Source organism: Euwallacea similis, chromosome 8 (assembly GCF_039881205.1).
Source record: "Euwallacea similis isolate ESF13 chromosome 8, ESF131.1, whole genome shotgun sequence".
NCBI lineage: Eukaryota > Metazoa > Arthropoda > Insecta > Coleoptera > Curculionidae > Euwallacea > Euwallacea similis.
The window spans coordinates 4,028,901-4,055,325 of NC_089616.1; the positions used below are offsets into that span (position 1 = coordinate 4,028,901).

The 26,425-nt window shown below is 38.7% G+C and overlaps 1 protein-coding gene and 1 long non-coding RNA gene across 3 annotated transcripts in view; one reads left to right on the forward strand and one right to left on the reverse strand.

Annotated features, from left to right (window-relative positions):
* LOC136410195 (uncharacterized) overlaps window positions 1-26,425 on the reverse strand; it is a 90,679-nt gene that overhangs the window by 42,196 nt on the left and 22,058 nt on the right. The window lies entirely within an intron of this gene.
* Window positions 1-26,425, forward strand: part of LOC136410194 (homeotic protein ultrabithorax-like) — a 109,056-nt gene that overhangs the window by 36,924 nt on the left and 45,707 nt on the right. The window contains exon 2 of one of the 2 annotated variants that reach the window (XM_066392227.1): window positions 2,114-2,125. The exons of the other annotated variant lie outside the window; for it this stretch is intronic. Within the exon in view, the coding sequence (XP_066248324.1) occupies window positions 2,114-2,125 (12 nt within the window). The remainder of the gene's footprint in view (window positions 1-2,113; window positions 2,126-26,425) is intronic. 2 annotated transcript variants of the gene reach the window in all.

The following is a 26,425-nucleotide window of genomic DNA, read 5'->3' on the forward strand; positions in this document are numbered from 1 at the left end:
TCTTATTTTTTTTAGAAATGAATGGTTTCTCCATTGTAATTCCTCCTACCAAGTTCATTTCATTTTGTCTTCGCTTTTGCCCAGCAAAAAATTGGTTATAACAATAACATCCTTGGGAACAACATTGCTAGGGCAAATATCGTATGATAAATTCAACATTTACCTTATCCATAAACTTTGAGGACAAAAACATGAACGATCGCCAAAAAAGCATTTTCCTTAAAATTTTTCCATACTTTTGTCCACAGCTGGATGTGCAGCATCTCACAAGGGAATGGCTCCCTTGATTACTGATTTCCGTCCTTAACTAACACGTAGTATTTCTTCCTGATGGTCTCCCCAGTGGCAAAACCACTCTTTACTGATCCCATAGAATGGTCAAGATTTTATGCCATGGAGTATAACGCCGTTGGAGTCTACAACATTTTTGATTGTCCTCTCCATTTTGCGTCTAGCTGAGTCAAAACACCTGGAATCTTATCTGGCATATACTCCAGTTTATATCTGAAACATTTTCTAGCGGTCGCTTTATTACGGCATCGCTTCCTTAAGAAAATTTTGTGAGTTTGTGCCTCCGACAATAGGAAGATTCGAAATTGGCCATTGCTCCAGAAGATACTTCCAGAAACCAGAAGGAATTTTTGAATTTACTTCTTATTTGTTGCATTGCAGTGTTCCATAGCTGTCACTCTGCATGCTGTATTCTAGCAATTTAGCAATTAAAACGAACGTTCGAGAGGATTCTGGTCCTGAATGGCCCAAGTGGACAATGAAGCAATAACGATAATAACGACACTGGTTCATGTTCTTTCTTCTTCACTATCAACTATAGCGATTTCGCAGTTAATTTCTTCTCCTATCTGACTCACTTTTATCAATTATTTACTACTTCCCTTCTATATAGAATTCCAGAAATTGACTGCCTCCTCTTTGGACATTTCCGTTGTTAAACGATTGTTTGCCTGCAAATTTATCTCTTCGCAGGGGTGCATAGGTTAATGTAACTAAGAAATTTCGCGAAAAGAGCAAGTAGACAACTTTACGACTAGTCTCTCCCTCTAGATCAAGATTAAACCAGCTACCGATTCCGCATTTGCATAGCTTTAGAACCAGCTGAAGCCACGCGTTATATCTACCCGATTTTCAATTTACACAGCACCGTACCGTGAGATTTGTCTCATAAAAGAGGCGAACTCGTGGGGGTTTAGTCCGGCCCTGCGGGGATCAAAACGTATTCGAGACGCATGCATTCGGCGCACTTTAAATTTGCGTCCACCTCAACGAACTAAAACGAGGATATCGAATGCAAATTAATTGAAATTGTCTTTAACAACCGTCCGAGAAATGCACGTTTGATTCAGTAATTAAAGCCTGTCAGCCTTAGGTTGTTTATCGGGTTTTAACCAGACTCTTCTTTGCACTCCTGCTATGTTAATCTTTTTTATCCCGAACATGCATCGCGGCTCTTTCGCGCTTAGAGGCTCATTTAATTTGGTGTGGCGGAGCCAGCACTAGGCTTCCTTAAAAACCCTTCTACACGCAGACAGCAAATTCCCAGACAATATTGAATTTCATCAGCAGCAAACTTGCTAGCAGAGGAGACAAGCAATAACATAAACAATGTTCGATACTGGTCGCAGTCAGCAGACTTGGAATTGATAAAGAGGTTTTTTTGTTAAATAAAATGGCCGATTAGAGGGCAGATAAAAAATATTAAAGTTGCATAATAAAACGTTGAGGATCACAGTTGGCGACATGTCCCATAAATATTGTGCGGATTGCAGTTTTATTTACCGTATCATGCGCAGGTTGCAAAAAAACCTGTTGACTGGTATTGATGTAAGAGAAGTCATTAATCACGGCCTTTTTTTAATAGTATCACATAAGTGGATGCATACTAATAAAGTCACAGTTCCTTTGTATACTACTGCCATTCACAGTACACCAGTCAATAAGCGGTCAATTATTAGGCAACATCATGTATAAGGAATTGAGCCTTTGTTGGTTATCTGTTCTATATCTTCTCTTTTGCTTTGTGCTTATTGGCATGCTGTTAATGTTAAGTTTGCTTTGCTTTCAATGTTTCTAACTTTTGCTTTTCTTTTGATTTCAGGCTATTATAAAGGTAAGTCTCTACATTACCGTTATTTGTTTTTGCATGTCTCTGTTGAAGTCCACCTAAAAAGACTTAAGGGTTATTGGGTAATTTGTCTAGAACTAGCGAATTTAATTAGGGGGTAGAAACGACATATAGTAATTGCGGGCTGAGCAGAATTCACTGAATGAGCCTTAATCCCAATGTATATTAGGAAGAGGTAAGTGGGAGTTTTTTTGAAGATTTAAAGGTCCAGAAGACTTCTGTCCTTCCCTAAAGAGCCCTTCTACATTTCCCCCAAATAGGTCCACATTAGATTTGACCATGTCCCCCGTCCACGAGGCCCTTTATGGGCCAGTTACACCAATGTTACACGTTTTGAGAGCTTAAACCACATTTTAAATAGGCAGGAATTAAATTGTAACAGGTGCAGATTGCTGAGGGTCGAATCGATTAAAAAAAACTAAGGACAAGTTACGCCACTGATTATTACGTATTTCGAAAGCTTAAACTGCAATTTAATTTACTCTGACGAGTAAATTAACCAGATGGATGCTAGAGGTAGGTTGCAGAGCGTTAAATCGTTTTAATAAATATATGATTAAAAAATAATAAAACCGTCTTTATGGGCATGTTAAAATGCCGATTATAGCATTTTTCGAGAACTTTTTGAACATGCCGGGATAATTTCTGCGCAAATTAGCCAGAGGCGTAGCACATTGCCGAGGGCCAAGCTATTTCAAATTCATTTTCTGCCAGGTATAAATTAAAAAAATGTCGCAAGGGGCCAGACACGCTACCGGTTATGCATATTTTGCAAAGTTAAGCTGCAATTTAAAACATTGAAATGTAATTCATGGTGCGTAAAATAATCAAAGAGAGACAGAGAGAAAGAGAGAGAGAAATTATTGCATTATTGCATATTTTCACTTCAAAATTGCATTTAAAATTGCTGAAATTTGATTAATTACATAGTAGAATAACCAGAGGTGTATCCGACTCAGATCGCTGAGGGTGAAATCCATTACCATAGTGCACGGCGTTCAGTATATTAAAACTGTATTTCTGGGCAAGCTTCGCCACTCATTAATGTACACTTTAAGAGAGGACACAGCGTGGAAATTAAATCTATTGAGTGTGAAATAAGCAGAGGCGCATTTCAAATCTATTTGTTCAAGACTCGTACCGAAGATGGCGAAAACTTCAATCTCTACGAGGGACACCTAGCATTTGCCTATGAGTACGATCATTATCAACTCTCACCAAAGAGCTGTAGCCTCCAAGTCTGGAAATCCATATTTTTTATTGCAGACACCAGCCAAATCTCCCCGATGCAGCTCTCAACCGGTCCCCAAAGACTAAACGAGCGCTCATTTTGGGTCGTTTCACCTTTCCTGAAGACATTCGCACTTTATTCAGAGCAATTTTCACGTGTCGCTCAACTCAATCATTTGAATACGCAATTTCGTACCAAAACAAACTATTCCTCGGGATAATAAAACTCAGCCTTAATGTACGTACTCGCACACACGCATGAATAATTACCTAGTCTTCCACGCACAATCTACGCCGAGATCTAAACTTGATCCTCTCTTTAAATACCGATTCTAATAACTTATATATGCTCGATCTTGATGATAGTACCAAAGCCGTAAATATGACGCAAACCGGGAGTACTGGCTCACATTTATATGAATTTTAATGAAATAATGTTATTAAAGCTGATTGTATAATGCGATGTGCGACGCCTCTTATGGCGCTTTAATTATATGGTGAATTGGCTGTTTATTCCTAATATGAGTGCTTAAATTGAATTAAACGTTGCTAGATAACATCCAGACAGTGCTAACGAGGTTGCGTCACGCAAAAAGTATACAACATAGTGCCAAGACTTTCATTCAGTGTTATGTTAATTCATTTGCAAGTATTCCTACCTTATGTTGAGCTTTCAGCCACAAAACTATCACTCATCGCACCCACAGACGCATCTACACTACTAACCTTTTAAGTCCGATGGTTCCCGTAACGGTCTTTTATAACATGGGGTTCTTTTTAACCTGACCCAAACTTTCTCCTGCCCCATAAAAAAAGCTTTCACCTGTTGGCCTAATTATTATTGCTCTACGGCCCCTTTTATCCCCCAGAAACGGTACAAGAACCCCCGAAGACGTCGGCAACACCCGTTAGTCCGAAAATAACCACTTAAAGGATGATGTAGATTTTTCTGTGTTGCATGCAATTGTGATGTGTGATTTTTTTTCCCCGTTTTTGCCAATAAATATGACAGAGTGGTGCTAAATGCGTCGTCGAGTGGCTTTTTGGGATCTTGTGAGGATATAAGTCTCGAGGTGCTAAATTTATGGTGGGTGCATCGGATTTGGGCTGCCAAGAGTGTTTTTCGAGAGGTATGTGCTAATTACTTGTGAAATATGCATACTGGTGAAGGATGATAATTGTTTTAGTGCCAAGATTTGAAAGAATTTATTGTACTCGCGAGAGTAAGAGGTTTTCGTTAACATAAACATTCTACTTTGAAAAGTGCTGTAACCTTTTAGTTCACCAGTTACTTCGCTGTGAAGTACTACAAAATGCACTATCAACATTTTTCACAAAATCATAACATACAGGGTGCATTAAAAATATCTATTTCAATCCAGCCGATAGGCGACACCACCTACGTTTTATCGAGGTTCAAAAAAATTTATATATTTCAATTCAATACTTTTATGAATTCGGAACTCGTCTCTCTAACGGTTTTCGAGATATTTTGCCGTGCATTTCCAGCGACCACGATTACGTTTGAAATTACATATTGTTTTATATACGCCCAGTGATACAACCAAAGTGTTTTGAAGGTTTTGAAAAATTTTTATTGTAGGAGCGCAGTGGTTCCTCTTTTAATGAACCTCGAACCGAAATTGCGGTCTTGAAATGATCTCCAGCTTGAATGTGAAATATCTGATGATAAATGTTTATTTGGGGCATGTTTCTTGGAAAGGTGGATGCGAAGATTGTGGAAAATTTAATAGAATACTAATAATAAGAAAATTAAATTTCAGAGCCTGTAATAAGATATAAGATAGGCAAACATTAGAAAGTGCCTTTTTTGAGAATACTGTTAACATGTAAAAGCTTTTTTTGGGACAAGAAGTACAACTCTTCCTTTTTCAGGCCCTTTAACATACAGTAGTGGCCATAAATATGGAAACTTTTTAAATATTGCTTTTTTTTAGTTTTTAAAAATTTAATTTTTTTTAAATTTGCTAATCAAGAGTACAATTTGAAATATAAAATAGATTCTACTTTTAACGCTTTGTCTCTTTCCTTGGCATAATAGTATTTATTGGAATTTGATTTAGAATCGACATAAGAACAAAATTAAACTGCCGACAAAAGTGTGTAAACTTTTTGCATTTCTCTATAATAACAAGTAAATATCAGTTAAAGTTATGAAATATTCATAGTATACAATTGAGCTCAATAGCAGTAACAACGCTAAAGCATTATTTGTCTCAAGGACTAAAACAACGCGTTATTGATTTATCTAAGATTGGACAGAAGCAATACCATATATCTAAGGCTTTAAATGTCCGCAAAGGAACAATATCAACAATATGAAAACATTTTCGTTAACGTGGTACACAATTGTACAATGTGGTGGTAGTAATGGTAATTTTCCAAGACTAATTAGATCTAAAAAGTATCCACAGAATACTGAGAAATTAATAAGAAAGATGTCGGAAAAAACCACTATCGACTTCGATGGACATTTAAAGATGTCTTGCTGAAGAACAACATTGTAGTGTCGAATCGGATGGTGCGGAGAATCTTGGTAGCTGGAGGTTTATTAGGAAGTAAGGTTGCAGGATTGCTGTGAAGAAACCAGTAATTTCTAAAAAAAAAATCGGGAGGCACGACTTGCATTTCCTTGGCAACCATATCAGCTGGTTGCAAGAAAAATAGAATACCGTTTTGTAAAGTGACGAAAGCAAATTTCAGTTATTTGGCAGTGGTGGTATTCGATACGTAAGGCGTCCAAAGAATGCCAAACTCAACCCCACGTATCAGTTGCCCACTGTAAAACATGGCGGTGGAGGTATTATGGTTTCGGGGTGTGTTTCTACGTCTGGGGTTGGGCCATTAATTAAAATTGAAGGGACTGTGGACCGTTTCATGTACAAGGTCATCTTACAAAACCATACACTTTGGTTTGCTGAGTGAGAAATGCCTCTGTCTTGGGAGTTTTCAACAAGATAATGACCCAAAGCATACAACAAGGCTTGTTAAAAATAGATTTGAAGAAAATTGTATCCCTAAAATAGATTGGCCGTCGCAGAGTCCTGATCTTAACCCGATCGAATATCGTTGGAAACACCTCGGAAGATAAATCATAATCTCGGTCCTTTATATTAAGTTTTGGAAAGAGAATAGAAATAAAGTCCTGTAGAAATTTTTAGAAAACTTGTTTATTCTATGAACGAAAGTTGTCTTGAAGTTAATAAGGCAGACAGATATGCCACCCAATATTAAATAAAACTTGAAATAAATGTTATGTTTCACTGGTTATACAAATAAAATTTATAGTTTCCATACTTTTGTTCGCATTAAAATTTTCTTTTATTGTTGTTACTATACACGAATCGCTTAGATTATACTTTAGTGTATATTTCAAAAGTATACACCCCTAAGTAGCAGCACAATACAAATAACTTTAAAAACGTAACGCAGAAGGAAGATTTACCGGAACATTGAAAATACCATTCTTATGCCCACTAGCGCATTACCAGGTTTTCAGTTTCCTAATAACTAAAAAAACTTTCGTTTGCCACTGTGAATCTACTGAAATTCTTTATACCGAAATCATTTAATTCATTCTCAAAATTCCAACAAATGGAAATCCGCTCCCATAAGATTTCGGAGGGTCTAATTGTTGAAACGAACCATATGGTACCACTCAGCATTCCTCACTCTCTCATAAATATTTACCACATAAAACACTCGTTTCGACAAGAGAATAAAAATTTGCATCGCAATATCCACCCGGAGTAAAATAGAGTTGTCATTTTGAATTATGCGACTACGTACACGCAGGCAAATACATTACTTATCCTGCCAGCCAACTTACACACTGAAATAAATACATAAATAAATAAATATTTGCATGCACACGTATAAAGTTCATGGGTTAGATTCTAATCTTCCTATTGCGGTTTCTTTGGCTTCTCCCTTTTGTTTGTGCCACTACTTGGTGAACCTTGGGACTGTTTATTATTGCTTCATCATTTAAGTGAATGGTAAATTGTTCCTAAATTCAAAATCAACTAATTACTGCCCATTCACACCCACAAAATTTCCAACTATCATTCAATCTGTCCATTTTGGTCTGCACATGCTACCTGGGGCCATGTTGCACGCCGGCTTCAAACACACCGCGGCCATTACGCAATCGACTCGCGTCTCTCATTTCCCCGGTTTTCGGCCATTTTTAACTCTTCCAAACCCATTTCACCCAGAAAACCTGGTGGAATACCTTCGCGGACACCCACAGAAGACGTCGTTAGTGGAAAATCGGGGGTGTTTAGTGGAAAAACGCGAAATTTGCGGTTAAAATCGCCGCAAAGGGAGCAGCACTGTCGGAGATTCAATATGGCCGGGATGATGCGCAGGATCGTTAATTCGGATCGGATCGAGAGTTGAGTGTGTGGGGTGGGAGCGGAGTGAGGAGGTGAGGAGTCTGCGCTTCAGAGCCGGAGATCTGTGGCATAGAGCGAAATTTGAATTTCATATTCGACTTGTCGTTTTAGTTCAAAAGTGTATAATTTTTTCAAAAATTTAGAAAACCGATGCACTAATATCGTTACGGGATTTCCTGTTAAATGAGCAAATCACAAATTTCATTACGGCAATACCCCACTTAATTATACATAATCGTAATAAGGAAAGCGATTTATAGCTCCTTAATGCGCCAATTAATTAGCAAAAGCAATTTAACAATAGTTAGCAATTAGACATATAATATTTCTTATATGGAGACGTTACGTTTTGTTTTATAATAATAAAAGTAGCATGATGGATTACCATGGGAAAATGTTGTGATATGGACTTTGCAACTGGAAACCTTGTAAGGCAATCTTGCAACATAGTAGGTAGTAATTTTTATATGTAAATCGAAGAAACATAAAGTAGCAATGCGGAATGTGTTGAAAGCCATTAGACGTGCAATAATTTATTGCCGTATTTAATGCGATATTTTCATTGGTTGTTAGTGTGGCTGTAATTTTTGGGGTCACATTGGGATGTGATGGGTCACGGAAAAGTCATGTTTGGACATGAGGCACATGTTTAATGCGGAGGAGTGGCTAAGCTTTTCAGACCACTCGGAATTACAGGAGCTGAGTTTAGGTGGTGTCAAGCAGCCTACTCTGCTAGGGAGCCGCGTGTAATGAATTCAAATTCAGTAAAAGCTTAAGCCGTTTTTATGAGCTCCCTACTTTTGTCGTTTTTACGTCAAAAAAAGAAAAAAAACCTCTGATCGGTCAGATGTCGTAGATCACGCATCTCTGTGCATCCTTGCGGTGGAGTTGCAGAGTTTTTCTAATAACAGATTTTTTCCACAAAAATTTTGAATAATTTTTCAATCAAAAATGAAAAGGCAATTTTGAGGTAACACAGACTCAAGTCTGATCAGTCAGCTAGTCAGCCAACAAATCACGCATATCTTCCTTGCTCATCGTTGTTCTGGAATTTATAGCTTTTTTGCGGGCGCTGTCTCATTAGAGTCCGTCGAATCACACACCACTTCTTGACCTCAATTAACGCAGAACTTCTGTGAAAGCAAAAAGCGCATTTTGTAAATCAATGATTTGTTTTATTTGAAATTGACTTCTAAGTGAGATCGCACACTCATAACTCAACGAGTGCCTTTTCTCGAATTTCGAACCTCGCTTAACAAAACCGGTTAATAGCCGAACCCGCGCAGCAGAAACTCTATGAAAACAGTGTTGAATGTGGTGTTAAATTTCCCAACAGTTCTCTCTTGTATTTATATTTCATTATTGTAGCACGTTCTCGGTTCTCTGGCCAGCAAAATCGTATCGATTGCGTTTAGAAAAAATAAGTCCATGCGCGCCATAAACCTTCCACCGGGTGTGCGGACCAAACTTGCATAAAACAACGCTTTTCCTGTACGTTACGTGGCACTTCATAACTCTATAACTCCGCGTGAGCCCGTGTGTTTTATATCTCCATGATGATTTTTTCTCGCCCAAGTGCCATTTGTTACACTTCCTTTTTCAGGCCGTCGACAGCCTAAGCCTGATTGGTGGAATGAACGTGTTTCGGGTGGAAGAGAGGCAAAAAGCGAGGATAAATTAATTAACTAATTAAAAAGGCATTGAAGAAGCCGGTACCGTTAGGGAGTTCGTCGAAACGCAGGGAGCAACTAAAGAACTAAAATTCCTTCTTCGGCCTTTGGCTGTTTATACGGAAATCTTGCGGAGTGCCGTTGACTTAACCTAGTCTAGCAATTTATGGCATTTTGCCTATCGCAACAACACCTCGTTATCCTCAGTGAGACTTTTTCATAGTTTTCATAATGGCAGCTTTTTTGAAGTAAAAAGCGGCGTGCTTCATGTGGGTCTTCTAATGGCGATTAAACCCGTTTCGAGAAGTATAAAGAGCTCGAATGCCGCCAGAATCTTGACAAGGTCCGATATGAAAAATGTATCACCGGCCTGAACTGATTGGCTTGCAAACCGAGCTTTTTGCACCGTCGCCGTCTGTGTCGGTCTACTTTCATTATCCAACACAAAAGGAACTTCTTTTTGTCTCAAATCGTTCGGCAAATCCCGACAAGTCCTCACGGAAACTAATTAAAATTTTCTGATGGTTGGGCAGGACCGTTTTTCTTCCCCGCCATCGGCATTAAGAAATATCGAAGAATATGCTTTCATGGCCGCCACTCAATGGGCCATATTTCGCACCGACAATCGATTTCGGTAGCCATCGACGACAACTCTTCTTAGCGAGTTTTTAAGTAGGTGATTTTGCTAATTGTTGCATTATATTACTCAATAACGGTTGTTCCCAGCACCTTAACAGTCCCGGATAACCTTATCGAATACCCGTGAAGTATAGCATCTCGAGACTGGTTAATGTAATAAGCACAGAGGCGTCCTCATGCGGAACCACTTTCAGCCACAGATCATTCATTTTTCAATCTCCTATAATCGCTATAAAATTCTCGAGTAGATACGTTTGGTCGGTATTTCGGATATTACAGAAGAAGTTTTTTAATCTGGTTCGTTCGACTGGAGGTGTAAAACTAAAGGTGCGACACTGGTCTCTGTGACCAGACCCTGCAACCAAGTCAACCAGTTCTATATACGGTCCCTACACGACAGGTCTCCGGGCTGCTGTCAGAGCCATTTCCTTCGCTAATGAGATAGAATTGGAAGGACAAGCCGGAGCTGTTCGCCTGCCCTGGTCGCCACTTTCCAAAGGCACATCGTTAAAAAACTGCATAACATACATACGAATTCTTGATAAAATTCTGGCTAAAAGTAGTTATAGTTTGGACTATTGCGGCCTATATAGCGCTTGCAAAAAGTATTGCAACACGTTTATAACTTTCGGAAACTTGATATTTTCTAAAAATGCTTAAACACGTATAATTTTATTGAAAAAAAGCATTTAATGAATTATTTTCGATATAGAAATTTTTCACCCCTATCGAGTTACCCCTACTAACTTTTTATTTTCAAATGGTACTCATTGTAATATATCAAATTAAAGGTAATTAAATAAGAGATACAACGGCATGCTCAAAACTAAAATTGGATCTACAGTTTCTTTAAAACATACAATTATTAGATACACAATAAAGTAATTCACTATTACATCAAACAAAATTGAAATTTCTACAATAAATGATTAAATTGGGCTCCAGTAACAATTTGGCAATGGTCAATGGTCGTTCCTCGAACCCTTTTATGTAATTATCCAGTATTGTTTCTGCTATTAATTCTTACGCTACTTGAATTCTAAGACGTAAATCATCTAAATTGTATCGCTTATTTTTGTAAAAGGAACCTTTAAAGTAACCTCAACAAAAAAAATTACGGGTGTAAAATCTGGAGATCGAGGCGGCCATTCTATTGCGTCTCTTCTACCGATCCATCTCCTAGTGAAACTCTCATTAAGATACTCGCTCACAGCCATAGCATAATGTTATGGTGCACCATCTTGTTGGAACCAAATATTATTGGCTACTTGTTCCCCATTTTCTCCAGGAAAAATTGCGACAATTGACGAAGCTATTTCGTTTTGCAATAAATGCAAGAATGATGCGTTGATTTAGCTGTATGAAAAATGAGCCGATGAATTGGTGGCCGATTGTGCCTATCCATATATTGAGTTTTTGCGGATGTTGTGTATGCAGAGTTTGCATCCAATGAGGATTGTTTGTAGACAAGTAGCGACAATTATGTCGATGAATAGATCCATTTAAGCAAAACGTTGCTTCATCCGAAAATAAAATTCTAAAACAGAGCCAATTAAATTGAATGCTTTTTTCTTGCATCAATTCACAAGATTCCATCCTGTGATCAAATTTTTCAGACGTCAACTCTTGTGTAAAGGAAATTTTGAATGGATGAAATTTTTGTTGTTTTAAAAAATTACTTATTGATTTTGCTGATACATTAAACTCATTGGCAAGTTTGCTAATAGACTGTATGGTGTGGTGTGTTCATCGATAGATAAAAGAATGTCTAGTGCTTTATCGCCACCAGTTCTTGTTTGAGATCTTCCACATTTTGGAGCAGCTTTCACACTTCTAGTTTGTTGAAATTTTTTATTAATTCAACAAACTACACTTCCATCAACAAGTCGATCTGAATATCTCTCATTAAATATGAGACACATCTCTTCGTAAATTCTTTTGCGATCTCCATACCCCAAAAGATTAAAATTTAAATTCTTTGCTTCTTAGATAAAAGATATTTTTTTAAATATTTTAACTGTGGTAGATGCCTAACAACTGAACAACTACTTATGAATTTTATGAAAATCAAAATATGTTGTATCTACAAAATTGTTTACATTGCAGACCATTTGGAATTTTTACGTCTTATTGTCATTTTTTCTCTGTCTTTCAAAGTGAAATAAAAATGGATTGCCTATCTAAGGAGCAAAGATAAAAACTTTTAATATTTGTAGGATATGGACTTTGTTCTATTTTTTTCAGGAAACTGTAAATCCCCTTTACGTTCTGACTATACCGTTCTATCTCTTATTGAATTACCTTTAATTTGATATACTACAATGGGTATCTTTCTATTTGAAAAGAAAAAGTTAGTAGGGGTAGCTAGATAGGGGTGAAACTTTTGAATTTCGAAAATAATGCATTAAATGGCTTTTTTAAGATGAAATTATACGTGTTTAAACATTTTTTTCTATTAACTAATAAATATCGGGTTTATGAAAGTTATAAACGTGTTGCGATACTTTTCACAAATGCTGTATATACAGGCTTCATGGGAGCATGGCTAAAATTCTCAGGCCAGTGGGACCTACAAGGGCTAATTTTAGATCCTATTAGATAGCTGACTCCATCACGGACCCGCATAATATACGTTGAAATTTACTAACAGCTTTTACGATGAGCTTTGTAGTTTTGATAATAAGAAAATGTTGAGATATTTATAAAGCAAAAAAGGAAAGACAATTCAATAAGTCTGATCTTTGAGATGCAGTAGATCATGTTTGTCGATGTATCTGGAGTTTTAGATTTTTTTAATAATAAACATTTTCCGCAAAAAAAAAATGGAAAAATCTCTGATTTGAAAACGAGGAAATAAAGAAAAATAATAAAATTAGAAATATTTAAGGAAAGTAGACTTAAGTCTGATCGGTCCGTTAGCCACTTGCAGCAAAACGCACACGTCCTTCCTGTTCATTATCTTTGCGTGCGATTATAAGAAACTGAAACGTTTCTGGCGCGTATATTTTCTATTGCAAAAACCAGTCGCTTGAGAGTTTTCAATCCTGAATGAAGAATGAAATTCGAATTTCAGATCATTACTGAAGTTTCCGTATTATCTCGAAACCAACCTCCCAATCCCCATTATTTGTCAGACGGTTCTTTTATTGGTTAAAGCGAAGCCATCTCCAAAATATATCCCAGCTTAACATAGTCGAGCCATTGGGGAGTTAATTACTGTAAATTCTAGCGCCGAACTCTATGCACAGCTCATAGATTTGGAATGTATTGTTCTTTGACCTCGAGGATCAAGCGCAATTCCGATCGTATTTCATCCGGTCAGGGAATAGTGGCTCTGGATTAAGTGCCAGTTGTTAATGGGGAGAGATTATTGCCACCATGCTCGTTTTATCCATTGTTTCAGGCTATAGACAAATTTAAAAAGGATTCTAAGACCACGAGGGACATTAATCAGAGCTTCGCAGTGGTTCGGCAAATCTCGAAATGACGGTTTACGGTTCCGATATTAAAAGTTACTGAAGGCAGTTTGTCAGCATTTGGGACTCTAATATCGGACGACAGGCAATATAGCTTTGTCTATCGGGGTAGTATTTCCAAAAATCCCATACTTTAGAAAGTCATAAAGAAGACTAAAGGGCTTTGGGATATATTGGCTTCGAAATGGGGAGAAATCGTTTAAAATTCATGTCGTATTTAATATCTGAACTCGGAAGTTTGAGGGGAGTTCTATTGGAATTATTATTGGCGGGGTGCATTTATAGGTGGGCTTATTGAGGACTTTAGGTTACTCCTGGAAAACATCGCGAGGATACGGCAAACAGTATTGTTATCTGACCTCCACTCCTCCCTTTGCTTTTTTTAAGATAACACGAACAGGGAGGGAACTCCTCTTTAATAAAACAGAATATCCGTAAATTATACACACTATGCTCTCATGTAGCACTTGCTTTATTAGAGAGAAACATCGCAGTAAATTAGCAGGCGAGCCCTTGTATTTAATAGCGCTGGAGTTGTCGACCGCTGTTGCTAGAAACTGTGCAACTCATGCCTCGAAACCGCAGCTTGAGTTACTAGCTAGCTTAATATGGTCTAGAAGTCTAGAGTATCGCTTCGGCTACCCTCAGTTTTAATTTACGGTCCCTCTAAATTAAGCCCAAGAATGCCTCAATGAAACGAACTTCTTTAGAAATTCCTACCACCCAGGAAATCTCTCCCATACGCTTCCAAATAAAGCGCTTGTCATATGCGATATCGATTTATAGATCCAAACAGACCACGCCTTATATGAAAAACTTATTCCTAACTGCTTCAATCGGGAAAACGACAACTCCGCAGAGAAATGGTTTTTATTTGAGCAGCATCGGCCATAAATCGACTTTGTCGCATTAGTAAATCAAAGTAATAGAATGCCTACATTATAGGACCCTCTTATTGGAAAGTTGCTCACCCTTTTTATCGATGGAGATTGCTCGCGGGCATGATTTACGTCCGCTTTTATAAAAATGAAGTTTGTTGTTGGTGCTCAAGATCTTCCACTAACCGGGATCTATCGGGTCGAAATTAGCAGGTTTACAAGCTAATCAGGATAATGATATTAATAGACCGAGCTCTGGTGGCAAAATGTGCAACTGCATAAATTTACATTATGTTTATGCGGGAACCAAACGCAATATGTCAATATTTAATTGATGTACTGGTCGCGGTTAAATATGGCTGCTGATAAATTACAGGTAAAACCGATATAATGGCCGGGCTTTGATTTTATTGCCCCGGGAGATCGGGAATTTTAAATTGCTGAAATTTTGTTTAGGGGCGTTCTTTGGGGGCTGCGTTGCCAGCTTTTTCCGTCTCTTTGTCCAAATCGATCCAGAGGAAATGCTGAAAATATTGCTCTTATTAACACTGAAATCCCAACGAGAACAAGCCCGCTTCCCCGCACGCAGCTAAGAAAGAGAAACCGGCAAGGGGTTCGAAATATTATTTCCGTTAATTAATTCCATTACCTATAGCTGAAGGAACATGTGGAGGAAGTTCTCGGCTGTTGTTTGCGAGTTGTCGTAGCCTCCATTATCCGAAGATAAATTCCAAAATTCTGAAGGTCGAGACTTTTGGCCACTTTCGCTGCATACGTAAACTTTATATCGCAACTAAGTTCTTTTCGTTTGGGCAATTTGCATGAAACTGACGAAAACACGTGGATCGACAGTGCGAGTATATAAATAACGTGTTACTCATCTGTATGGTGTGACGAAAAAATTGTTTACACTATCTTACACACGTCATTTTAACCAATAGAACGCGCAAAACTGTTGTATGAATGTGAAATGTTTTTGCCAAATTTATTGAATGGTTTTGTTATACAGGTTGTAACATCACCATGGAGATATTTCGTGGAGCGATAGCACTCTGTAAAATTATTAAAAAATGCTCATAGAATTATGATCAACAACGCACCATTTTCGACATACAGGGTGGCGAAGTTTCCTATTTTTCCTCACGTTTTATAATTTTGTTTTTGTTTAGATTCATTTTTATTTCAAGAAATTTAATTCAATGTTTCAGACAGTCGATAACTGGGCCGAATGATCACTTCTTTCCTTGCTTCCTTTACATTCTTAAATCGCGTCAATAGGCTTTTTTGCAAATTCTGCGAAAACGGAAAGGAACTTAAATTTGATATCAGAAGTCATACAGGGTGCTCCAAAAGAGATACAAAAAATAAAACAGTAAATGATCCAAAAAAACATAACACTCTGTAGATGGCTACCAATGATTTTCACGCTTGTAGAGAGTTTTGAAGAAAATTGGTGTGCGAAATTTCAAAACTCAAGTCACACGTGAGGAAAATGCAAAATATGGGAAGAATAGTAAAAGTTTGCGACCCTGCGTATCAAAAATGATACGTTTTTGCTATAGGTCCAGTATAATTTTTTTAAAATTTTTGCAGAATACTGTCGCTCCTTAAAATATCTCCGTGATATGTTAGACTCTGTATATTCTTTGAAAGATCTATAGGTAAATACGTATATTTATAATACATTTCTTTGATGGCGAAAATTGAATATTTTCTTTAACAAATCGATGTGTACGAACAAAACCGTTAGATTCTGTCAATGTAATTGTATTGACAAAACTACCCAAAATTACGTTTTCTTCCCCTCCAACCCTCTGGAAGTGTTGCAGTGATCCATCGGACCTCCCTGAATATTCGCAAAAGTATTTATGTATAAAAATTGAAAATTCTTGAATTTGTTTCTCTAGGAAGTTTTCCTTGGCAGGTTCAGTCGTTTTGAAAATTGGACCATTTCCACACCGAAAAGCTAATGTTTTTGCCTGTTGGCGTAAGCAAATTTAGTAGTGTTTCTACGTCACAGCTCATCTAATGTGCCATAGAAATTGAGTAACCTGGAGTGAGGATTTTGTGACGATTGACTTCTAGGTCATTTTCACCCAATCCGCTTGACGTGAAATTTTCGAGAAATCCAAACCAGCCTCGGATCGAAGCTGACCCATTCCATTCCATCGTTGACAAAACCATGCAGAAACAGTAGAGACGTCTCTTCAGCCCGGAACTCTTCACTCGAAGTGACAATTGACAGCCGGCATTCCCTTTGTTCTTTCAACCCATGACACATTTGATTTAGAACCCATAAGCAGTTGTCATTCCATGTCCACCGGGTATGATATCTCCATAGGCATCTGGCGGTTGTAGCATGAAGAAGACGTCGGCCTCGTGCATTCCTCTAACATGTGTGCGAGTCGATGCTGAAAGCTGTTCCGTTCTTCTTTTAGCTTTGCTTCAGTGGCGTGGCTTTACCTGGAACGGGGCATTAAAAAAAAGGGACAAAACAGGGAGAGAAAAAAAGTGACCCTTTTCAATCGTCGCTCTCGCATGCCTAAACCGACAAAGGGTACTTTTTTAGGATTTAGAAAGTTGCAGGTTCGCACCTATTTCAAAGGGATTTCCAGTGCGTTTCGAGTGAAGAGAGATTTCTTTAACGGTACTTTATGAAGAGTGAATTATTGCTGTTAAGTTTAGAGAAAGCTGGCTCCTTTGTATTAAAGTTCTTTTGTGCGCGAGAAAGGTCGAAACTCCCGTGCAACTATTTACGACGAAATAACCAAAAATTAATCGCATCATCCTTATCTCATCGTTCGGAATTAATCGGCAAAAAATTAAATTGAGCTCCCGTATACCCATTTATCAGGGGCAGTAATTATAGTGCGAATGCGAAATCTGACAGGACACTAATGCATTTCATTTGTTTTCAGGTGAGCAACCTATGGAAGTTTATCTTCTGGGCACTCGGTTTCTGGCTAATTAACCTAAACAAAATGACGACGTGAGTATAGATAAATATCTTCCCCTTGCCAGGCAGCCATAACCTCGCAAGATTTCTTGTGGGCTCACTCTTGTGCGGTTGCCGAGATTCCGATCGAAATTTGCAATTTAAAATTCATCGAAAATGAGCTGCAAAGCCTCTATGAATACGTCCTCGTTATGGCATTACCATAATAAAACTAGGAATTATGAATTCAGAGCAGGAACGTTCTAACTGGCAAAAACTGTTGTTTAATTACAAGATGAAAGAAAACAAGTGTTGGCAAAAACGGCGATGAGAATGGACGGAATTTAATTATTTTAAGAGCCACTTGCGAAAATATGCCATTTGCGGCTAATGGGTTTTTTAGGGAGATTTTATAAGCATAAGTAGCTTTAAACAGACGCAGCGCTACTAGGAAAACATGGGAGAAGACCGTGCGGCCTGAAAGCCTCAAGATCTGGACAAAAACTGGGCCTGAAGCACTGCTGATCACGCCCGCAGAACGTGAAGAGCGAGACGCGTCACATGCAGTTCGGCTTGAATAATCTTTAAAAGTTTCGCATCTAGTCGCAATTCGTACGATCCTCGTTGAAATCGGAAAATGCGAATGTTTTGAGCCGTCACGAACTTCAATATTTCCTGTGGATTTTCGCGATTCTCGAGAGTAAAACGCGGCTTTGAATTCCGAAAATTAACAACGTCCCTCTGTCTTCCATCAATGTCATGGAACTCCCGAACGATGAAATTTTAAGGGGATCGAATAATTTTTAGCTTTTTTGCCACCTTGAGCTACGAGTCCAATTTCAAATCTAAATCTTCCCCCCCCACCTGACCACCCATAAATCGGCCATCTGCTTCTAACCAACAAAGATTCGAACTTTGGAAGTAATCAGGATCCACTTAACTTTAACAAAGCCGCCGGACACTTTCGAAACGTCAAAAATGATTTAAGGGCCCCGGTATACATGCCCCCGAAACCGTATCACCTTTGCCTAACCCTCGGCGACCCTTTTGAATTTATATTGTTTCCGATGGGTCAAAATGGTTCTTCTGACTGCTACATGCCAATAATGGCGCGAAACATAACTCATTTATTGATCAGAGTTGTTGGGATGGAAATATTTGTCCATTGTTAAGGTGCCAAGATAGGGGTGTGAACGAATGATTTCGTCTTGCATCTGTCGAGATTATTTGCATTTAAAGAGATGTTATTTTGGCCTGAAATGGGTCATAATTTAGCTGCACAGAACGATCTTATCGAAATGTATGCAACTCCGAGATCCTAGATCCGGACGTTATCTTTCTTGGAACGTGGGGATTCTGAATTTCCAGACTTTGCCCATTTCCCTTAAGACGAGCCAGAGCTGGAGCTTAAAACTTTCGTATTGTTTTACAAAACCGGGTTGGAAAACGGATGATTTTGTCTGGATTCAATCTAATCTCCATCTGGTCTGGAAGCAATTATTCCCTCCCTCGTGTGTCGCCTCCATATTACTCCATCATTCCACCATTCCAGGCTTTAAATGAATATTAGATTTTTCTTCCCTATACGACATCTATAAAGCTTCTTTATGCCCTAAACGTCGTCGGATGGGCTTCTGAATGGACCATTAGTAATCGTTTAGAGCACATCAAGGGGTGCATTTTTATATTTAAGCATAATTCCACTGAAAGTGAAGCTGTTTGGAAGTTTATACGCTCTCTCTATATCTCAGAAACTGAGCATTTGCGATTTTCTGCTTTGTGTGTTTTGAATCGATCTCAAAGGTATCTTGAGATGGTGTTTTTGGGCATAATTAAGAACAATATCGAGGACAAACAACGGTCTATAATTCACTTCGTCGCAGCGGCGTGTAAACGCAGCTTTGCGAGAAAGAGAAGCATGAAAAGCGGTGAGCAATAAATCTGTTGGGCGCTGTGCAAAACGGAAGATATCTCTTCGTCGAATCGGATTATATTAATGATACTACAGCGGGGGTTTAATTCAATTAATTAAAACATGAAACTTTTTCTCTAAGCTAACGTTCAAACGAAGCTAAAAGCTCGAGGTCTGTTTCTGCAATTTTCACGAAACTTATGAAGCGTCCGCGAGATATTTAGAATTTTCTTCAAATCACCACAAAACCTACTGAAAGTTTGGGAAATTATGAAGATTTTAAAAGACTGCGGCATTCCTTAAAATCTCTCCTAGGACCAATTTTTGGACGTTCAGTTCCTGCTTAATTGGAATTTACTGTTGAAGATGGTAGAAAGTACGGAAGCTATTGCGGCCGAATAGTTGCTATTGTACGGGAGGAGGCAGGAAACATCAAACCACAACTGCTGTAGAAGAAATTACAGACAATTCACATTAGAAGAATTACCAGAAGAAATCGAAAAAACCTTGCAGTGCTGAATAAAGAGGTTTGTAAGGAAAAATTGCCAAAAAAACGAGTCGTCAAAAAGGAGAAGTCATGTGTCAGATGCAATATTTTTTCTAGGAGTGCGTGTCTCCCGTAAGCAAAACTAGCCATTAAAGTGCGGCAAAATCTTCACACGCATTTTGCGTGCGATAAATCCTTTCCGCATGCACACAGACTCGCCTTCGACTCGACTAAACGGTACGGTTGCAAAAGTGCCAACTTTTCGTCTTGTTAAACAAATAACTACGTATTATCCGATTCAATAAGGTGCATAATAAGCAGCTTTACTGTAGGTCGACAAGGCTTCATTTCAGCATCATTGTGAGTTGACAGGCGGCGGGGCTCCGCCCCCAGTCATGCTTAATTACAGGTTGGTGGAAGCCAGCGCACCAACTAATAGCGCGCAATTACTTCGCTACCGTTAATTATAACTAATTAATCGGTGTGATTTTCCTTGGAATCGCTTATCTGCATTCCGTGAAAGCGAAACAAACCGCAACTATATGCATTGGGGATTGTTTGCACGTCGATTTTAAGCCGGTTTGCCGATGCGGGATGTGGCGGGCAAAAGCGTGGATTTAGAAGAAATTATTTGGCTCAGTATCACGTATTGAAAAAGCACTCCTGTGACGCCCCTGTCTTGACTCCGGGCCATTCCCAATTCAAACCAAGACAATTTACGAATGAAAAGAGAAGCCGACGACTCGTCCCTCCTGCCTGTCAGAATTATTTAATATTATTAAAATATTTGCTCGGGCAAAAAACTGCACATTCGCGATCCGATGTTCATTTAGGGCAGGTGCAACTTCTTTGGTTGGTGCCAACAATATTCAGACTTTGGCCAGCCTCGAAGCCGATTCAAACCATCCGTCTACCATTAATCTATCCCAAGTAACATGCAGGAATTTTTTACGTTCAACTAGGCGGAATAAACATCTATTAGTAACGCTCGAGAGGGCATCCTCATGAGAACTCAACGAGTCGAAATGTGCTTGTTTATGGCATTGTTAATTTGCAAAAACACACATAACGAAGCCTGAAAGTTTAATCTTGCACTCGAGCCACGTCCAATTTAATTTTTTCAAATTTCCTTGCGTTAAACAATTGATTTAGTGCGGCCAACACGAAGATTCCTCGTAAATCTGTTGCACATAAACTAGACGCGACAGCTCCTAATTAAGAGTTATTGAGCAAATGTGTGGTGTATAGAGGAGTAGGAAAGCTCATAGAGCCAGACTGGCGGTACGTCATCATAATCCCCAAGTCTCAACGGCGAATTGGTCCAATCTTACGAATTTCTGGTCTCGGGGGTGCAATAACCCTCCTTCCACCCCTTAAAACTAAACCGATATATCTCTGACGCCCTAAGGTTATGTTTTTTACATGTTTGTGCGAGATAGAGAAAGGAATAAATCAATAGAGGAGGCGTTCATGGGAATCAGATGTGCAAAGATAAATCTTTCAAGAAAACGCCGCCGTTTCACGAATTTGTGGGAAGAAGGGAGAATGCTCATGGCCTGACATTCTCCTCATCTACAGTAACTTTAATTAGCAACTATCTAATTTGATGGCCTGTAATGAGCGTTTCGACAAGTTTTTGCATGAGACAGCCGCCCTTTACTGCCAGGAACGTTAATTCGGTTTCTGAAGAAGGAATTTCTTGAGGCACCTCTGCAAATGTGCTGCGGCATGTTCCGTCTTCTGGCAATTAACCTTCGGTTTTTCTGGTAAAATTGCCTTATAAATCACCTGAATAGTAAAAGCTTTCGATTAATTAAATATAAAAGAAAGTCTTTTAAACTATAAATTACCGAATAGCGATGGTTCCAAAATCTGAGAATATTAAGGAATTTCTGGTGGCTTATCAAATATCGTAATTTATTCCTCTACGGCTTAAGCGGTAGGGATAAGTCATGGTTCTTTTTAGAAAGGTGCTACATGACGAGATTTATCGGGCTCTGTGTATAGAACATAAAACACCGAATGAAAAGGTCGAGGCAAATTGAATAAAATGTTTTGACCGTGCCTGTTTTAGGAGAGATTTACATGGGACAAGAGGACTGTATGATATGGGTACACCACATGCAGCTTTGGGACACATATTTGTGGGAAAAAATCCGTGTAGAAGTAGCAAAATTTCTCCAAAGCTCACAATCCATTCGAGGGTGCGCTCGAGTCGAAATTTTCGTTTGGTCTTCTAGTTGATGCCCACTTCCTTCCACATCTTATAGCGGCTAGCAGCGAATTTGAAATTAACTGGCGATCGAGTGTTCAGTACTCCATGAGAAGAAGTTCTTTCTGCATGTTAACACTGAGATCAGCGATCATTAGCATCAATGGTAACGACTCATGGCTTAGGCAAAATTCGGGGCTAGTTTCAAGTGAGACGAATTCGCAAACGTCCGCACAAAAGGAACTATCGGCAAAACCCCCACGGTATATCATCACCGTGGTGCTGTTCTTACGTCTGAACCCTTTTTGATGTTGTCGCTTAAAGGTTCATGATACTTTTCGCATTCCTGCGGGTCCCTTTTTGCGGCGCGAAACGAAACCCGAACGGGGCGCTAATGATTGTCACCATACCATACCAAAAGCCAAAGCGACCAAGACAGGCGACCACGACGGCGGCATCTGGAGAAAAGGGACGGACATACGTGGCCAATTAAAATTTTCTAAGTGCGGTTCTCGATATATAAAGAATAAAGAAGGCCGTTATCGCCATTCTGAATGCGTCGGAAATGGGAGGCCAATTACAAGCTGAGTCGGGCAAGCGTCAAGCCATGTCCACACTGGGTGCCGCTGCCGCGAAAAATACTATTGACAGATGAGGGATTTTTGCCGTAAATAACCGGAATTAACATTCTTGGCAGTTGTAGCCACGCAATTTTTGCTAATTGTTAATTGCCGGCTGGTCGCAGCGTTCTTTGTTACTTCTTCAAACCAACCTCAACAATCGCCTTTATCGACCAAATCGTCATGCAAATTCGGCCCGGGACGTAAAGGCGACTTATCGCCTATGATAAATCAGTATTTAAAATAAAATACTACGTCCAAGTGGTCCGGCCTCGTTAACGTTTTGAAGTAGTGACCGGAACACTTAGGCGAAAATAAAGGTGCAGGACGGCGGTATTTTACTGGAAATCTGGAATCGTAATTTTATTAATGAAGTGCAAATGTGCACACTATGCACGCGTGTGTATGGTTTACATGAGTTACGCCGATCGCATGATACAATAAACCCAAATAAACCACCAGTCTTTGCCCATTATATGCTTTATTCAATCAACAAATGCTATCTACGCCTGATATAATTTATTCTGAGGAAACAGTCCGGCCATAGAAGGTAAATTAATTTAATTTTAAAATCAATTAAAATGCCCCCAAAATTCTATCAGAGAAAGTCCTCTTCTAGTCCCGTCCTCGGACAAGAATGTATGTTTTTATTATGATATCAAAAGGGAAATTTCGAACGCAGTCGCATTCAAAAAGTGACAGCGGCCGTATGCCCGAGACGTAATTTTATCGTCAACTACGTTCCAAATTGTTTCTAGTTCCATATGTTCATAAGCTTAAGTTAGATATGTAACAAATTCTCCTGGGAATGAGTCTTCGGCCAGTCTTCTCCTCAAGCACGAATTAATCTTTCTACTCGGGCATCAAAAGCAATATGTAGTTTATAAGGCCGAAAGGTTCTGCTTATTTTTCAAGGTATTAGTATGTAATGCTTATTCAACATCGACACACCACAACCATTCACCATTGCTTTTTCAATGGATCGGATCCGGAATGGTTTGGAGATAGCTCAATGCCGTTTGCATATCAACAATACCGAAAAATAGTAAATAATTCTTGTTTCCTTCCGTTTTTGCACGTTTCATATAAGTTTACTGTAGTGGAATGTTTGCATATTCTTGTTTACCCGCAAAAAGGCGCCTTCAGGATGTTCTGACTAACTTGCGATTTGGGCCCGCTCTGTCTCGGCCTGTTGTATTATTTATAACAATAATTAACCGAACAGGACCATCGACTTAAATTCACGCTAAATTTTATTCAAGTCCATCTTGGGTGGTCCGGCATACATTTCTCTTGGCGGGATTTATTTGCCCGCTTTCAGGACGAAGGCATCATACTCTCAAGAGCGGATATTTCTTCTTTAAAGAACACCGTTGCCCTATTCATGAATGGTAAATGTGTATACGTCCAATTTGGAAAAAATGAATATGCAAGTTTAATAGTATTTATGTGGGATCTCATCAAGGCATGCTCGATTAAATGCACTTGCTTGGATACAGTTTTAAACTGGTTAACAATAATTCTTTGAAACAATAATAGTGCCCATAATAATCAACCTTTCACCGCAATTAGTCTATCGCCACGTCACAAATTGCCTTCAAATTTATTGCTCCTGCACAAATAAAATTTTCATTGAAACCCCATAAAATCCCAACTCGACAGAAAAAATCCGGTTTTTCATATGGCAAACATTTGCTAACCACAAATGACACATTAGATCCTCTGCGAGTTACGGCCAATACAAAATCACCGTTCACCACAGGAGTAGGAAGGTTTTACAACCATTTATCATCCTCGTTAGTCATATAGAATGAGATAGATATTGCCAGAAACTATTGGCAGGAAGTAAAATGCATTGGTGCATATACAGGGCCGGAGGTTGAGTATGATTAATGACACTACTGTAGAAACGTTTTAGTCATTTCATTTCTTTTTATAATTGTGCCGAAAATAATGGTCACAAATCAGATAAAAAAGAAAACAAGAAGAAGTTATCTTATTTCGAAAATTAATAACGCATTTGCAGTGTCCCGTGACTTATCGGCCGTAGCCTAAGGATGTGTTGTCTAAGCAATTCTAAGTAAAAAATTACTAGCGAACATCTGCCCCGAAACTCAATCATAACTGAGCTATAAGAAATTTAGTTTTTTTTTAAATAATTTAATAAGTCACATAACCATAACTGATAATGTGGTTCAGTACTTGGCCAGCACGGTCAGCAGATTTACATCCTCTTGACTATTTCTTTTGCCTAAAAGATCTGGGTTATGTGGAAACTCCTGACAACAGAGAACAACGTGTTGCTAACATTATGAGTGAAGCTTCTGACTTGAAGAGAGCTCAAACTTCTATCCAGGAATTGGGAGGATGTTTTTAAGAATTAACGCAACAAAATGTTTCTTTTGTGAATAATTTTTAGTTTATTATTAATTTAATAATAATATATTATATTTATTGAAATTGTTAGTTGATATTGTACTTGAGCTAGCTAAAAACTTCCTAAAAAATTACTGAAATATGTAGTTAAAAACATTAAAATATTTTCAGCTCGGCTACGATTGAGTTTAGTGCATATGCTCACTAGACGTTTTTGACTTAAATTTGCTTCGACAACACACTTTTACGCCATGGTAGATAGGTCACGGGATTTTTCCACTAGTACACCTAATCATATTTTTTAAAATTACGTTAAACTTATCCAAGGTAAGCATAAATTAAATTGGGAACACAAAAAGGCAACGCGTCTCGAATCGTAATATCAACGGTGACGTTTCATTTGACATTCATTTCCATGGTAGTCGTAAACATAACAACAATGGGCTTGATGTCGGTATTGTGGTCGATTAGCTCGCTAGGTAAATAATGAGCCATATACGTGTCATTATTAACTTGATATTCGACTATTTTAGAAAAAAAAGGGTGGGGTTTTGCAATCATTCAATTCGCCCAATAACGATGTCTTACAGTTGGTAGTGAAAAAGAACATATTATTACTGGGATATTTGTTTTATCGTTATTATTGCTCCTTAATGTTTAATGTTAGCTTTATCTTTCGCCATGATGCATTAATCACAACCTACTTCCGTGTCGTCGCATCTAAACTCGGAGGGTTTTTGAATGAATAATTACTTGCTAATATTTATCTCATGCTTATTCACTATTGGCAGGAAGTAAAAGGCGCTGGGCGATCCACAAGGGCGGAGGTTGAGCGTGATTAATCGCCCTTAGAGAATACCGAAGGCCCTATTATGGCTGCCCAGATCCCCGAGGATTCTTCTCAGTCACTTTTACCTAAACTTATGCCTGATAAATCTTTCGTAGCCCGATCTAATGAAATGTGACAAGCATCTAACGCGGCCCTTGTGTTCACTCCCACACTACCATCGAGTAATCTCCCTTTATACACGGTTTTTATATCTAAGTGATTAGGGCCGGCGACATGTTGTGTATCCCTGAACATCTTGAGGAGACCCATAGATCAATGTTATACGTGGCTGCCATAGGCGGAGCACCGTATGGGAGCCATCTTGGCAGAGAAATTCTTACAAACAAATAATATAATGAACTTTCTACCCTTTGCAGGCTGACTGGAGATTTAAGGGTTGTTTGTGTCAGCAAAAACAATGGGACACGATATTGGCTTGGGGCTCACTTTGCTAAATTAGTTTACAGCCCTACTGCCGACTGCTGACAAATGGCGGAATTGGTCTTCGGTGAAATGTGGCGAAAGAGAATTATGGTCGGTTTTATTTAAAGAAAATAACGCTGGAAGATTCCACGGAGGAAGATAAATTCACCGAGGACAATT